The 17,028-nt window shown below is 45.3% G+C and overlaps 1 protein-coding gene across 1 annotated transcript in view; it reads right to left on the reverse strand.

Moving 5' to 3' along the window:
- The window catches only part of pik3c3 (phosphatidylinositol 3-kinase, catalytic subunit type 3), a 123,782-nt gene that overhangs the window by 53,645 nt on the left and 53,109 nt on the right, over positions 1 to 17,028 (reverse strand). The window contains exons 11-12 of the mRNA XM_072571945.1: positions 7,162 to 7,319; positions 3,226 to 3,316 (exon numbers count right to left, since the gene is read on the reverse strand). Of these exons, the coding sequence (XP_072428046.1) occupies positions 3,226 to 3,316; positions 7,162 to 7,319 (249 nt within the window). The remainder of the gene's footprint in view (positions 1 to 3,225; positions 3,317 to 7,161; positions 7,320 to 17,028) is intronic.

Below are 17,028 nucleotides of genomic sequence, written 5' to 3' on the forward strand. Positions count from 1 at the left end.
CCCTTGTTCAAGAAGGGGAGTAGGGATAATCCTAGTAACTATAGGCCAGTGAGTCTCACTTCTGTTGTGGGCAAAGTCTTAGAGAGAATTGTAAGGGATAGGATTTATGCACATCTGGATAAGAATGATGTGATCAAGGATAGTCAGCATGGTTTTGTGAAGGGCAGGTCGTGCCTCACAAACCTTATTGAATTCTTTGAGAAGGTGACTAAGGAGGTAGATGAGGGGAAAGCGGTAGATGTGGTATATATGGATTTTAGTAAGGCGTTTGATAAGGTCCCCCATGGTAGGCTACTGCAGAAAATACAGAGATATGGCATTGAGGGTGAGTTGGAGGTTTGGATTAGGCTCTCTGGAAGAAGACAGAGGGTAGTAGTTGATGGCAAAGGTTCATCTTGGAGTGCCGTCACTAGCGGTGTTCCGCAAGGATCTGTTTTGGGACCATTGCTGTTTGTCATTTTTATAAATGACCTGGAGGAAGGGTTAGAAGGTTGGGTGAGCAAGTTTGCGGATGATACAAAAGTCGGAGGAGTTGTAGACAGTGAGGAAGGATATGGCAGGTTACAGCGGGATATAGAGAAGCTGCAGAGCTGGGCAGAAAGGTGGCAAATGGAGTTCAATGTAGCTAAGTGTGAAGTGATTCACTTTGGTAAGAGTAATAAAAAGATGGATTACTGGGCTAATGGTAGACTACTTGGTAGTGTGGAAGAGCAGAGGGATCTTGGTGTCCATGTACACAGATCTCTGAAAGTTGCCACCCAGGTAAATAGTGCAGTGAAGGCGGCATATGGCGTACTGGCTTTTATTGGTAGAGGAATTGAGTTCCGGAGTCCTGAGGTCATGCTGCAGTTGTATAAGACTCTGGTGCGGCCGCATCTGGAATATTGTGTGCAGTTTTGGTCGCCATACTATAGGAAGGATGTGGAGGCACTGGAACGGGTGCAGAGGAAGTTTACCAGGATGTTGCCTGGTATGGTAGGAAGATCCTATGAGGAAAGGCTGAGGCACTTGGGGTTGTTTTCATTGGAGAAAAGAAGGTTTAGGGGTGATTTGATAGAGGTGTACAAGATGATTAGGGGGTTAGATAGGGTTGACAGTGAGAACCTTTTTCCACGTATGGAGTCAGCTATTACAAGGGGGCATAGCTTTAAATTAACGGGGGGTAGATATAGGACTGATGTTAGGGGTAGGTTCTTCACTCAGCGAGTCGTAAGTTCATGGAATGCCCTGCCAGTAGCAGTAGTGGACTCTCCCTCTTTATGGGTATTTAAGCGGGCATTGGATAGGTATATGGAGGATAGTGGGTTAGTGTAGGTTAGGTGGGCTTTGATCGGCGCAACATCGAGGGCCGAAGGGCCTGTACTGCGCTGTATTCTTCTATGTTCTATATATCAATACACCTTGCAAATTGTCCTGATGTATACCAGATGGAAATTGTCAAAATGGGTGTCTTTTGCAAGCAATACTCAAATTTTACAATACCAAGCTGTCAAATTATGAAGGGACTTGACATGGTCATTGATAAGAAGTTTTCTGTAATAAAGGAATCTGGAATGATTGGTACAGTTTGAAAATAAAAGGTCTCCTATTTAGAACATAGAACAATACAGCACAGAACAGTCCCTTTGGCCCATGATGGTGTGCCGAACATTTGTCCTAGCTTAAGCACCTATCCATGTACCTATCCAATTGACGCTTAAAGGTCGCCAATGATTCTGACTCTGCCACTCACACAGGCAGCGCATTCCATGCCCTTACCACTCTCTGGGTAAAGAACCTACCCCTGACATCCCCCCTATACCTTCCACCCTTCACCTTAAATTTATGTCCCCTTGTAACACTGTTGTACCCGGGGAAAAAGTTTCTGACTGTCTACTCTATCTATTCCTCTGATCATCTTATAAACCTCTATCAAGTCACCCCTCCCCCTTCGCCGTTCCAATGAGAAAAGGCCTAGCACTCTCAACCTATCCTCATACGACCTATTCTCCATTCCAGGCAACATCCTGGTAAATCTCCTCTGCACCCTCTCCAAAGCTTCCACATCTTTCCTAAAGTGAGGCGACCAGAACTGCACACAGTACTCCAAATGTGGCCTTACCAAGGTCCTGTACAGCTGCAACATCACTTCACGACTCTTGAATTCAATCCCTCTGCTAATGAATGCAAATACACCATAGGCCTTCTTACAAGGAATGAGGAGGAATGTCTTCCCAGAATCCCTACGGTGCAGAAAGAGACTGTTTGGTCCATTGGAGGTTTGGTGCAGATTCAAAGAATATCCCACCCAGGCCTACTCCCCACTGCCTCCCCAACACCCTCCCGCCACCTTCCACTCCCAGTCTACCCTATTCTCACATTTACCATCACTAATCTACCTAACCTGCACATCTTTGGTCTGTGGGAGGAAACCAGACAACCTGGTAGAACCTCATGCAAACATAGGGAGAACATGAAAACTCCACATAAGCAGTTAACCAAGGCTAGAATCAAACCCAGGTCCCTATGCTGCCACCATGCAGTTCTGAATAGTGCTCATCTCTGGTATTCACATCCACAAAGTGCACAGAAGGTTGGTCACTGAACACATGCAAATCGGAGCTAGACAGATTCTGATCTACAAGGAAATTGAGGAATTTAGGAGGCAGGCAGAAAAGTGAAGATTAGGCCATTCCTGGATCAGCCATGACCTTACTGAGCAGCAGGGCAGGTTCAAGGGGCCTGCTCCTAGTACTTATGTTTCTATGGTGGTGAAATTAGGAGCGTGAAGCAGTGATTTCAGTGAAAAGAGTCAAATAGAGTAGAGGTGAAGATAGAAAAGCATTAAGGAATGAAAGACAGTCAATGCAAAGGAAGAGGGGAGAAATATCTTGGGGAGAAACTGGAGACAGAAAACCTGACAGGCAGTTGACAGAGAATTTCAGGCATTGGACTGAAGCAGGGTGACATGCATCAACAGAAAGGAGGAGGAGATCAAAACAACCCCCCTAATGAATACTATGCCTAAAAGTACATGATTTTGGAAAGACAGGTTGGCAAAAACATAGGTCAGAGAGAGGATGGAGCAAGTGGAGGCAATTCCATGCTTCAGTTATAATTATATCACATGGGAAAAGAAATCAGTACAGACTGATAACAGAATTTTATTTTAAAACTCAAAAATGAAAACAAAAGCAAAATATCTACAATTTTATGGAAGTAATAATATATACCAACTGCTTTTACCTCTAGGTTATCTCCATCTGTGGCATCTTTTACTTTAGAAATTGGAAGAGGAGGGGATACTGGAGGAAACGGACTGGAGATAATTTGGGAGCTAAAACAGAATGTTCAGAGTGTAAATTAATTATTAAAAAAAGCCAATACCACAGGGTCAAAAATACCAAATCAAGAGCAAGAGTGCATAGGCAAACATATCATACTACTTGTATTCTTTAGACTTAACATTCATTACAAATTAAACATAATGTTAATTTAATAAATGTTAATTTAATAAACATTCTCAGAATATCAACTTTATGCCCGAGTAGGAGCAAGAATAGCTTCATCAATTTGAACTAGGATTAGCTTTATTGTCACATGTACTGAAGTGAGTATAGTGAAAATTGTATAAGTTGTCACTAATGGCGCCATCTTAAGTATAAGTTCCCTAGGTACAGCTTCTTCAGTTTTAGTTCTTAGAAAAACAGATAAAAGTCCAGCATTGCAGATTTCAGAAATAACTTATAAAATGGAGAAAAAGTTCAGTACAAACAGTCTTCCAATCAGTTGGCACTTAGCCTCCTGTCTGCAACAGGCCCTGCCTTTAGACCACACCACACTGTACCTCAGGGTTCATGAAGCTTGGAGATTGCTCTGCAATCACCTCAAGGCTAGAGGCCCACACTGAGGCGATATACTTCCACGATGGGCTGCTGGGAGATCGCCACATTGTCCTGAAAGACTGCCATGCTGGGCCAGGAAGCCTCCACGCTCAGCCAAGAGAGCGTCTTATTGGGTCTGCGTAGAGGCTGCGAGTTCTGAGCTGGAAGGTCACAGGCCATGAGGTCGGGGGACGGGAGACCAAGAAGAGAGAGGAGCAAGAGAAAAAGACAAAAAGAAAAGAAAAAAGCATGGACGGAGCTCCACCTGAAATGTCCTTCTCCACCCATCTGGGATCATCATGTGTGTTTTGGAAACAACAAAAATGGTCAGATTCTGAACTTGAACAATTACACAACAATACACTGTCTTCTGATACATCAAACTATTTCTCTTAAAAATGTATAACCACTATCATGGAAGACTATTTTTGACCATATTTTCTCCCAGCACTCACATGAACCCGCACTCACATGAATAGGAAAGAAAAAAAGTGTCTAGTCCACCATTCTGTCAATCAGAACAATGTAGCTGGTGCATCACAATGTATAACATCAAATGATGCCCAAATGTCATGTGATCCTGAGAAGTTTAAAAAGAAAATCAGGCCGAACTCCTCAATGATACTGTTTTTTTTTCCTCCCAAGTTATCAGAAACAGGTCCTGCTCTGATTGAAGTCATTATGTTCAGCTTTCCAACGGAGGGCTTCTTTAGAAAACAGACTTCTGTTTTCCAGAATTGCCACTCTGACATTCCAACACTCGGGTCAACTGCACACACCAGAGGCAAAGTTCTTTTCATTTATTCAGTTGTGAGATGAATGCATCGCTGGCTGGCCAGCATTTATTGCCCGCCCCTGGTTACCCTTGAGGAGGAGGAGAGCTGCTTTCTTGAACCACTGCAGTCAACTTGCCATGGGGTGACCCACAATGCCATTAGGAAGGGAACTCCAGCTTTGACCCAGCAACAGTGAAGGAATGACAATAATGAGTGTCTTGTAGGGGAACCTGAAGATGATGGTACCAGCTGCCCTTACCCTTCTCAGTGGAAGTGGTTTTGGGTTTGGAAGGTACGCATATCTTTGGTGAATTTCTGCAGTACATCTTGTAGATAGTACACACATTGCTGCTGAGTGTTGATGGTGGAAGGCGTGGACACTTGTGGATGACGTGCCAATCAAGCGGAATGAAGCTCAAGTGTCGTTGGAGGTGTACCCATCCAGGCAAGTGGGGAGTATTCCATCACACTCCTGACTTGTGTCTTGTAAATGGTGAACATGCTTTGGGGAGTCAGTGTTTTACTAGCCTCTGACCTGCTTTTGTAGCCACTGTGTTTATGTGCTGATTCCAGCTGAGTTTCTGGTCAATGATAATCCCGAGGAAGTTGATAGTGGTATTCAGTGATAGTAACACCATTGAATGTCAAGTGGCAGCTGTTAGATTGTCTGTTACTGTGATGGCCATAGCCTGACATTTGAGTGACACGAATGTTATTTGCCAGTTGTCAGCAATATTGTCCAGATCTTGTTGCATTTGGACATAGGCTGCTTCAGTATCTGAGGAGTTGCGAATGGTGCTGAACATTGTGCACATCCCCCTTTCTGACCAGGTTTTAGACCTCTCTCTGCTAGTTTGGAAGCAAAGAGACAGCATCTTACCATTTGTCCTGTCTTTTTGGAGGGGGAAGCTAATAAGGGAATTGATACTGTTTTAGACATGCCAGGGGAGATCCAGAAAACTTAGACCATTGACTTTGAAAATAGGTTCTAGTGCTCTCCAATGGTGCCTTGCCCAAATGACCACTTCCTACTTTTACTGTCACATTTGAAGTCATGGAGCTCTGACAAATTTTCCCCAAGTTGGCAAGGACAATTAGCCAATTAACACTTTTTTTCCCCTCCTAACTTAACCAAGAGTTGCTTCAGCATGTTGCTTTTAACTCATGCACCAAGGTAAACATCACTGAAGAGCAAAATTCATTTAATTCCTGTTTCAGATTACTCAGTATGTGGCTTTTATTTTTTAATATAAGCATAATGAAACAACTACTTCCTTGTGCTTCAACAGCAAATAGAAAGAAACTTCTCCTTTTCAGATACTAGATTTGTTGTAGTTCAAACTGTAGAAGCATTCAGTGCAGCTGTCTGAAACTATTTAAGCTGAAGAAAAGCAAGCAAATAGAACAAAACTTCAAGGTTCCTCAAACAGGAACTTAATAAAGGAACAAAACTCAGTTGCAGGATTAATTAGATTCCCTACAGTATGAAAACAGCCCGTTCGGCCCGACACGTTTATACCGACCCTCCGAAGGGTAACCCACTCAGACTCATTCCCCTACCTTTACCCCTGACAAATGTACCTTACACTATGGGCAATTTAGCACGGCCAATTCACCTGCCCTGCACACCTTTGCATTGTGGGAGGAAACCAGAGCACCTGGTGGAAACCCACGCAGACACGGGGAGAATGTGCAAACTCCACACAGACAGTCGCCCGAGTTGGGAACCGAAGCCGGGTGCCTGGTGCTATGAGGTAACACTGCTAACCACGGAGCTACTGTGCCGCCCACAGCAGAATATCAAAGTTCAAAGAAACTAAGTTCTGAAATTAAAAGACATGGAAAAAGGTATTTAAAATATTTTATGTGCAGAAAACCTCAGTTTGGAGGCATAGTTCTTTTGAGCAGTTTGGCTTTTTTTTTGGTATTTTGCAGATGCAGCCAGCAATTATAAATAGACAATTGCCATTTAAATTTCTTTTTGTGTGCCATATATTCTGATTTTGTAGTTAAGCCTTATTCACTGTATTGTGGAAGGGAGAATGTGTGGTTTAATAATATTAAACAATAGGAGGTATTGGCTTTAAAGGAACCTTGAATCTGCTGTCCCTTTCAATAAATGCCTGGTGAACTTTCGCATCTGCTGTTTTCTCAGCCTCTTCCTCAGTACCCTTAGTAGTTTAAAATATATTGACCTCAGCTGAACATCCTGACACCTCTGGGATAATTTGTTTGAATGGTTCAAAACCCTTTGGAGTACTGTACTTTCTCTTCCTTTCAACCCCAAATGGGTCGCCTACCCACTCCCAGGTTCTCCCCACATCCTGCAGTTAGACTGCCACAGCACTAGATCACAGTATCCTGGCTGTCTGCTGTTTAAGTACATAGAATTCAATTATGGACTCAGGACTGTCCATTTCACTGTCACATTGTTTGTATTAGAGAACAGAACAAGGAGCTCCAAAGTAGCAAATTGTCTTAGCTTTAAAACTAGAACAAAAATATTGAAAAATTGACATTACCTCTCCATTTCTGAAGCACCAGTTAACGATCCAGACATACTTTCATTCATTGCAGTTTGGTTGCTATCTCTTCTGTTTGGTTCTAATCCAACTTTTATGTCATTGAAGTTTTCATACTTTAAAGCCTGGACAAGCTGAAGCAGGTACATCAGCAAATCCTATCAAGGACAAAGAAGTTTCAGGAATTTAGTTCAAGAATATATTGCATATATCAAATTCAAAACTGCAAGGATTTCAAAGAAAGCACTTGCACATCTACAAAGTCACTCCTCACAATCTGCCATTCACTATTTGTGAATCATAAACTGATAAAATCAATAAACAGCTCAAAAATGTAGGAAATATTTGTTTAAACATATTGACTGTCAACTAAAGCTACTTTTGAAGTGAAAATTGTTATTTACAATAAACAGAAAGTGCTGATCATACAGAGAAAAACAAGGTTAACATGTTGCATCCAGTATGACTCTTTTTCAGAAACACCTGGAGCGAATTGTATCAGCTGAGGGGAGAAACCACGGGGATCATGTTGCAAGTCATTGGAGCTGCTGGAGACCATCGCGATTGGACGTTGGAGGATCGTTTGGTTGTGCTGACCTGCTCTTGGTGGATCTTTATGCTGGCTTTGGCCTAACGCCAATTCAGGGACCAGCCAACCTCAGAGCTATGGCCTCAGCAGCCGCTCGCAGCCCAGGCCAGGGCATTCGCAACACAGTCAGGGGGACTGTGAAGAAGATGGAGGAGCACACACACCAGTCGATCAGACGTTGTTTATCAAGAAGATTTTGTTGGAGTGCTGTGGGTTCGAAGCAGCACACGTGTACTGCCTGCAGGATTTCCCAGGGGCAGGCTATTTCGACGTGACCTTCAGGAGTGTGAAGAAATGCGAGCAGCTCCTGAAGGTCTTCAAGGAGAAGGAAGGGGAACCTCTGTTCTTCATCTTGTCGGTGGTCCTGTTGTATGAGCTTCCTGCGCAGAGGAGTCGGGTTGTGACAATCCATATGTACAACCCTCATGTCCCAGCAGTGGATGTCCTGACCTTCTTGAGAAGATACGTCCAGGTCAAGGGAGAAAGCACCGATGTGGTCGATCCTTTTGGGAGCTGGACCAGCAAACGACAGGTCAGGGTAACCCCGAGGGTCGATGCAAGTGGGAACATCTTCCACCCACCCTCCAGCTTTGCCATCGGAGGAAGCAGAGGTTACCTGACATACGCAGGGCAGCTGAAAGTGTGCCGAACCTGCGGGAGGTCAAGCCACATGGCAGCGGATTGTAAGTCTGCCAAAACTGCAAGCAGGAAGGCCACCCAACCAAGGAATGTCAGGGGCGAAGAACTGTAATCTGTGCGGAGAGGCGGGCCATATGTACAAGGCCTGTCCAAGACGAGGGGCCGCCAGCTATACACAGATGGCTGGAGGTGGCAACACGAGCCATGGACCACCTAAGACCAGCAAGGTACCACAAAACAGCACGGGAACGGTGTCTGGAGGCATCCAGAAGGAAGGGCAGGCTGTAGCGGAGCAGACGGCAGACAACGGGGAGATGCAGCAGCCGATCCAAGCTCCTTCAAGACAGCCGGAGGAAATGGAAGAGGAGGGAACGAAGGAGGCAGAGGATTGGATTACTGTCAAAAGCAGGAAGAGGAAACCTCACAATGCCCCCAAAGCCACCCAGCAAAGGGGGAAGCGACACCTACACGACGAGGATACAGGCAGCTCTTCCGACGGCGAGGACAGGCGTAAGGAGGGTCGTCACCAGAGGAAGAGACAGAGCGCCGTGGGGAGAAAGGAGGACAGCACCACCCAAACAGGAAAAGACAATCCCTCTGAGGGGATGGGTAAAGACCTCCCCCCACCCGGTGAGAACCAAGAGGTACCCACCAGCCCACAGCTCCAGGTAACTGGGAGCAGCAGTCCTATGACAGCCCCGCTGTCAGATGGAGAACTGGACTGTGCGGACCCCAAGCCCAACCTGAAGACACCAGAGCAGGAAAATGGCCCCAGCGTGGAACCGGATAGTTACCTCAGCCCTGGGAGGGTCCAGCGGTTTGCCGTCACCACGGGGATGCACACAGCTACCCCAGAGAGGCAAGACCTGTAGCAAATGGACACTGGTAACCTCGTAAACTGTTAAAATGGGGATAAGTGTTGCCAGCGTCAATGTGCGTAGCATCAAATCAGCTACGCGATATGTTTCTACAAAGGCCTTCCTGGCCAACATTAAAGCGACGTCCTGTTTCTGCAGGAATGTGGGATACCACACCTCAGCAGTTACAGGAGATGGTCGAGCTTGTGGGCCCATGGGCCATCAGTTTGGTCAGGGGGCAACGATAGCCACGCCTCCAGTCTGGGTATCCTGTTGCGAGGAGGCAACTTCACCATCTCCGAGGTTAAGGAGATGGTGGGCAGGCACCTCTTCATCACCGACGTCATGTACAGGAATGCTCCTCTAAGACTGATTAATGTGTACGCCCCAATGGGTAAGAGTGAACGGTTGGCCGTCCTGCAGCAGCTTCCACTGTTGCTGGCTACGTCCAGGCTGGTCATTCTGGACGGACACTTCAACTGTATCATTGATGCAGATGGATGATTCAGCTGGGGGGGGGGTGGGTGGGGTCAGTAAACTGGATGCCACGTCCAGAGCCTGATGGACACGGTAAAAGATGCCAAGCTGCACAATGTCTTCAGCACCCCTGCAGACGGAGTGCAGCGTAGATACACCTGGTCACAGGCAGACGGGTATATCCGCTCAAGGATAGATTATCTGTTTGTGTCCCGAACACTCTCGGTCAGATCCACAGACGTCAAGCCAGTGTTCTTCTCTGACCACTGCCTCCTGCTGGCTGACTGTCACCTACAGGACGAGCAGCGGGCTGGTAAAGGAACGTGGAAGCTGAACACAAAGCTGTTGACCCCGGGAAATATTGAGGAGCTCAAGAGAGACTACACAGGTTGGAGAACCACGAAGCCCCTCTCTGAGTCCCCAGCAGACTGGTGGGAAACAGTAAAAGGGAACATCAAGAGGTTCTGCATCCTTAAAGGTGTTCAGGAGGTGAGAGAGAGGTGGGGAAAACTGTCCCAGCTCCAGGAACGTATGTAGAACCTGCTCCTGCTGCAGACAATGGGGGTCGATGTCACGGAGGACCTCCAGGAGGTGAAGGGCCAGCAAGCCTCGCTCTTTGCCTCGGAGGCCTCCAAGATAATCTTCCGATCCAGGGTCCGCTTGGTGGAGCAGGACGAGACGTGCTCACGTTTCTTTCAGAAGGTGCACAAAGAGAGCTCCGTGCTCAGTGGCCTGAAGGAAGAAGATGGCTCGATAATGCCATCTCAGGCTGACTCATGAGGATCAGCAAATCCTTCTATACCAGTCTGTATGAAGCAAAGCCGACCGACAGCGCGGCCTCCCAGTCGTTCCTGTCCTAGATCACGGAAGTCTTAGACGACCGAATACGGGAGAGGCTGGACCAGCCGCTATCCCTGGACGAGCTGACCAAGGCCCTCAAGTCCTTCGAAAAGAATAAAACTCCCGGAAGCGACGGCTTACCGGTCGAGCTGTATTCCGCTCTGTGGGACTTGATTGGCCAGGACCTGCTTGAGGTGTATGTCAGTATGCTTCGGGCAGGTACCATGAGTGAATCCATGAGGAAAGGCATCATCACCCTCATCTACAAGCGGAAGGAGGAGAGGGAGGAACTCAAATATTGGAGACCAATCTCACTGTTGAATGCGGATTACAAAATTCTGTCAAAGGTAATTGCCAACCGGGTCAGGTCTGCTCTGGGGTCGGTGGATTGACCCTGACCAAACCTGTGCTGTACCGGGCAGGAAGATCGCTGAGAGTCTCGCACTCCTCAGGGATACGATCGCCTACGTGCAGGACAGAAGGTTGGACACATGCCTGATCAGCCTGGACCAGGAGAAAGCCTTTGATAGAATATCACAGGTATATGAGAGATGTTCTCTCCAAAATGGGCTTTGGGGAGGGAATCTGCAATTGGATCAGACTGCTCTACACCAACATTGTCAGTGCAGTCTCAATCAATGGGTGGGAATCAGAAAGCTTCCCAGTCAGGTCTGGAGTCAGGCAGGGCTACCCTCTCTCTTCTGCCTTGTTTGTGTGCTGCATAGAGCCATTTGCTGAGTCCATCAGGAAGGATATGAGCCTGAGAGGGGTGACTATTCCTGGCAGCGGGGGCCTGCAGGTTGAGGCCTCCCTGTACATGGATGATGTCGACGTTTTCTGCTCGGACCTGCTGTCCGTGAGCAGATTCATGTGTATATGTGACCAGTTCGAACGGGCCTGGGGGGCCAAGGTAAACCGAGGCAAGAGCGAGGCCATGCTCTACGGGAACTGGGCCGACCAATCCTCAATCCCCTTCACCATCAGGACCGACCACCTGAAGGTGCTGGTTATTTGGTTTGGTGGGGGGGTGGGTGGGGGTGGGCTGGGGTGTGTGCCAAGTTTTGGGAGGAGCATATCAGCAAAGTGAGGCAGAAACTGGACAGATGGAAGCTACGGCCACTCTCCATCGCGGGAAAAACATCTGGTCATCAGATGTGAGGCACTGTCATTGCTGTTATACGTGGCACAAGTCTGGCCTGTTCCCAGAACCTGTGCCGCTGCAGTCACCCGGGCCATCTTCCAATTTATATGGAGGTCAAAGATGGACCAGGTCCAAAGGGACTCGCTGAACAAAGATCTGGTCAACGGGGGAAAGAATACACCCAATGCCACCCTCACCTGATAGCCACCTGTGTGTGTGGCTGCATCAAGCTGTGCGTGGATTCCCGGTACGCAAACACCAAGTGTCACTACGTACTGAGGTTCTACCTGTCCCCGGTGTTGCGAAGGGTGGGCCTGGCCTCGCTGCCGTGGAACGCTCCAAGTAGTTGGACCGTTCCGTATCACCTGTCCTTCGTGGGGACATTTATGAAGAAAAACGCCTTTGTCCACAAGTCCATCAGGAAGTGGTCAGCACATAGTGTCCTCGAGACCCTTCGGGAAAAGGAGAGGGTGGATCCTATCGAGCGGTTCCCTGAGCAGACAGTCAAAGCCATTTGGCAGAATGCCTCATCGCCAGAACTTTCCAACAAGCACCTAGACATGGCTTGGCTGGTGGTGACAAGGGCTCTGTCTGTGAGATCCTTTATGCACGCCCGGACTCTCTGCCGCATCGCACACTGCCCTCAAAGCAGCGCAGGGGGGGACGAGACTGTCACACACCTCCTTCTGGAATGTGCCTACGCAGAAGAAGTCTGGAGAGGAATGCAGTGGTATTTGTCGATGTTCGTCCCGAGCAGTGCCGTGACATGGAACTCCGTGCTCTACGGTTTGTTCCCCAGGACGCACACCGAGACGAACATCAACTGTGCCTGGAGGATCATCAACTCGGTGAAGGACGCTCTCTGGGCGGTCCAAAACCTATTCATCTTCCAGATGAAGGAGTTGACCCTGACTGAGTGTTGCAGACTGGCACATTCCAAGGTCCAGAACTACATGTTGAAGGACACGCTGAAGCTTGGGGTAGCTGCCGCCAAGGCGCGGTGGGGAAAGACCACCGTGTAACATCTGCCTGCCTAAGAAGAACAGGGGGCCCACGCAGTCATTTGGGCTCTGCTGACGCCTCAGCTAAATATATGGACATATGATTGATAAATGTACAGACCTGTATATAAAAATGATAAATTCTGATCTCTGTATGGAAATGTTTATGTATGTATGGCATGACCAACTGTACAGACCATGAAATTATTATGAATAAAGTATATTTTTGAAATAAACAAAAATCAGCTGAAGGTTGGCACCTTTGATGTTGTTGAGCTCAGGAGGAGGCTGAAATAGATTGTTCCACTTGATATTTCTGGCTGAAACTGTTTGGAAATGTTTCAGTCTTGTCTTTGTTTCGAGATTTACCCATCATCAAGGATGGGGATGTTAGTGTAACCTCCTCTACTAGTGAATTGCTTAATTTTCCATCATCTTTTTATGACTGGTTGTGTCAGGATTGCTTGTTTTGGCTTACACATTATGAAAGCCACATAAGTAGGATTCTTGACTCGAACCATGATCAGTTAACACCCCACTGATCTGCAGCAATATGCTCTCCAGGTCTTTACAATAGTAGAGAGCTTTGGATAGGTAATGAGAGGGGTGATGATGAAGTCGAATTTGAAACTTGGAACCTGAGCATGTCTCTACCTGATGCCACTGGGATTGTACCTTGCAAAGGTACCAGGAGAGAGAATAAAGATTTGTATTTGCAAAAGGGTTTGTAACATAATATTAGAATATCAAATGTGCTTTTTTTTTTGAGTTACACAAATATTATTGTTTCCACCATTTTCTTGGGTTCTCCCTTTCTGGTTGCTATCTAGCAAGTAGCTTTTCATTTGTGACAAATGACAAAATAAAAATTAATGTTGGACAACATCATGGGGAAGTACTGAAAAAGATGTTTCAAACTTAAACATATATTTCAGAATGCACACATGGCAAAGGTCATTCCAGACAAAAAGGAGAATTCAATGAGAAGGATAAAATACCCATGGGTAAACAAAGATGATCAAAAAAAAGTGTCCAAACTAAAACTAAAACCTAAGGATGGGATTTTTTCTTTTAGGAAACAGTTATGAATGACTACAAAACTTTTAAAGTGGGAGAAAAATGATTATGAAATCAAATTGGCAAATATAGAAAACAAAACAGCAAGAGGTTCTACAAGTATATGAAAAGGAAGTAGCTGAACCCTTACAGGATCTCAAAGATTGAGAACAGAAAAAAGGGAAATAGCAAAGAACGTAAATCAATATTTTGCATCAATCCTCCTGGGAGGATACAATAAACAGCCCAAAAGATAACAGATAAGCAAGGTGCTAGTTCTTGAAACAGTCCCTATCACTAGATATTTGATAAACAAATAGGACCAAAGGCAGACAAGTCCCTGGGACCAGTTGACCTACATCCAAGAGTTTTAAAGGAAGAGCTGCAGAGACATTGGACACATTAGCCAAAATATTCCAGAACTCACTAGATTCTGGGAGGGTACCAAAGTTTGGAAAACTGCTCATGTGAAGCTCTTGTTCATGAACAAGAGACAGGAAGCAGGAAGCTATGCACCAGTTAGGCTAACATCCTTCATTAGGAAAATATAGAGTCCATTGTTAAGAAAGAAACAGCAGGACACTTAGAAAAGCTTGATACACTAAACAGAGTCAACATGGTTACCCTTACATAAAACAATGTTTGACAAATTTGCTAGAGTTCTTTGAGGATATAACATTCAGAGTTAATAAAGGGGAGCCAATAGACACATAAGTGTACTTGGAGTTTCCAAGGATCTTTGATAAAGTGCCACATAAAAAAAATTATTGCACAAGACAGTAGCTCGCAGTATTAAGAGAACGTAAAAACATGGATTAAGGATTGGTAAATTCCCAGACAGTGAGGATTAACGGGTCTTTTGGAAAAACCTAATTAGTCAAGTGCCATACGTTAGTCTTAGGGTCGCAAATATTTGCCATCTATATGAATGATTTTGAAGAGGAGGGGAAAAGAGTGCAATGTATCCAAATTTTCTATGTTACAATAACTAGATTAGAGAGAACACATTTTGAAGAGGAATCTGCAAGAGGATACAATACAAAATCAGAAAATTGCTGGAGAAAGGCATGAGATCTGGCAACACCTAAACAAAGAAAACAGGTAACATTGAATACAATGACTCTTCTTCAGAACACTGAACTTTCTTCAGGATTACTGGAATCAAAACATTAACGCTGCCAGACCTGCTGAGTTTCTCCAGAAATTTCTATTTTTATTTCAGATCTTCAGCATTCATAAGTGTTTGGTTTATTTTATGTAAAATAGGCAAGTTGAGTGAGTGGACAAAAGCTTGGTAGATACGTTTAATGTAGAATTGTGTGAGATCATGCACTGTAGTAGGAAGAATCAAAAGGCAGACTAGTATTTAAATGAAACAACACGCCAAACATGTACAGACCATAGAGATACAGGTGTTCTCGTGCTTGAAATATAAAATGTTGGTACATAGGTGCAGCAAGAAATTAAGGCATCAAATGGAAATTTAGCCTTCATTGCTAGGCGGATGAAGCTTAAAAATAACAAAATCTCATTAAAATTGTACAGGGGTTTGGTGAAGCTGCATCTGGAAGTGTGTAAAGTTTTGGCCCTGTATTTAAGAAAGAACATATACTGGCATTATAGGCTGTTCAAAATAGATTCACCAAGTTGACTCCTGGGATGAAAAGGTTGATTTAATCAAGACGACAGGATAGGCCTGTTTTGAAGAATGATGGGTGATCTTGTGGAAACAGTCGAGATTCTGAATTGATTTGATAGGATATAAGTTGAGAAGATACCTTTACAGGTGGGGGACTCTCAAGTTAGGGGACATCCATTTGAACCTGAGGTGCAAAGGAATTTCTTATTAGAGAGGGTAGTGAAAACCTGGAATTCTCTACTGAGAGATGTAAAAGCTAGATCTCACAGTATTTAAAGATTTTTAAAAAAATATTAGAGATCTGAGGGCTACGTTGAACTGGAACGAAAGAAGCATTGAATCCTTGGGCATATTCATCAGCCCTGACCTTATAGAATGGTGGACAGGCCGGAGGGGATGAAGACCTACTCCTGATCCTATGGTTGTCTGCAATGCTACTTCATCTTGTTACTGAGCAATAGCTTTTACATCTGTCAGATCGTGGACCAATAGTATCTCAGTGAACTTTGCAATATTGACCGCATTTGGGACAGTTACTATTTCAGGGACCACTTGAAGAGACTCTATGCTCTGCAGCCCATTTTTCCTGCAGTTCCAAGCTTCTCAGCTGTTCAATGGCATGCATATCATAGCAGACAACCATCTCGAGATCCTGGCTGCTGTACACGGAATAACATCTCTAGATCTGTGCAGGCAACTTCCACATGCAGATGGCTTGCTCATGACACATTGATATGCCATAGAGCTTTCAGTGTATCATTGCTGGGCCTTGCAATAAAGTTCCTCATGAGCATAATCACTCACATACTAAAACAGGTACCCCTATTTTCCAGGGAGCCTTCTGGTGAGTCTATTTCACGGTACCAAGAAAATCAGGGAGGGTGGACTGTCACAGAATCGAAGTATTATGGCAGCTTCCTGAGAATTTTGTCATTGTTTGCATTCACATTTTCTGTGGTTCCACACCAACTGTTTATTGGAGTACGGGAGTCTAGCAACTGATAACACTCCTGATGATTTGGGGTGCCTTACAATTGTTACAAATATGCAAGTCATGTTTCCTCTACTTATAGGATGCCAGTAGGGTCCAAACACAAGTACCCAATTACTTTGACTGCCGTTATCAATAGCAAAATTAATATGGATTGCGGGTTCCAGCAAACAGGACAATGTATTTGTGGATTATGCCTGGAAACGCACCAGAGACAACACAATTTGTCGCTGTGACAGTCATTGGCGATGCGCAGCCAGCAGGTCCACTTGACAGATCTTGTTCCAGCAGGATGCATATGCGCACCACCACTCAACACAAGCCCCAAGCCTCCAGATATATTGTGCATTCTAATGTGACGGGAAAGCTTATTCTTTGCTTGAATGGTATGTTACACATATTGCTTCTTCATAGCTACATCATTTTGCTCATCCTCTCCCGAGATGCAGTAGGTCCACCAGGAGCAGGCTGGTGCTGTTCCCACTGATCGTTTTTGTCTTCATTAGGGGTTCAAAGTAAAAGAGCTTATATAGCACCCATTCAGATCTGTTAGGTCACAGCTCCAGAATGAAGGTCTGCCATATAAAACTTAAAATGTTGTAAAAGTTAATGCTCAGCACAAGAACAAAGCCTTTTA

The sequence above is a fragment of the Chiloscyllium punctatum genome, chromosome 1 (genome assembly GCF_047496795.1).
Source record: "Chiloscyllium punctatum isolate Juve2018m chromosome 1, sChiPun1.3, whole genome shotgun sequence".
Classification (NCBI taxonomy): domain Eukaryota; kingdom Metazoa; phylum Chordata; class Chondrichthyes; order Orectolobiformes; family Hemiscylliidae; genus Chiloscyllium; species Chiloscyllium punctatum.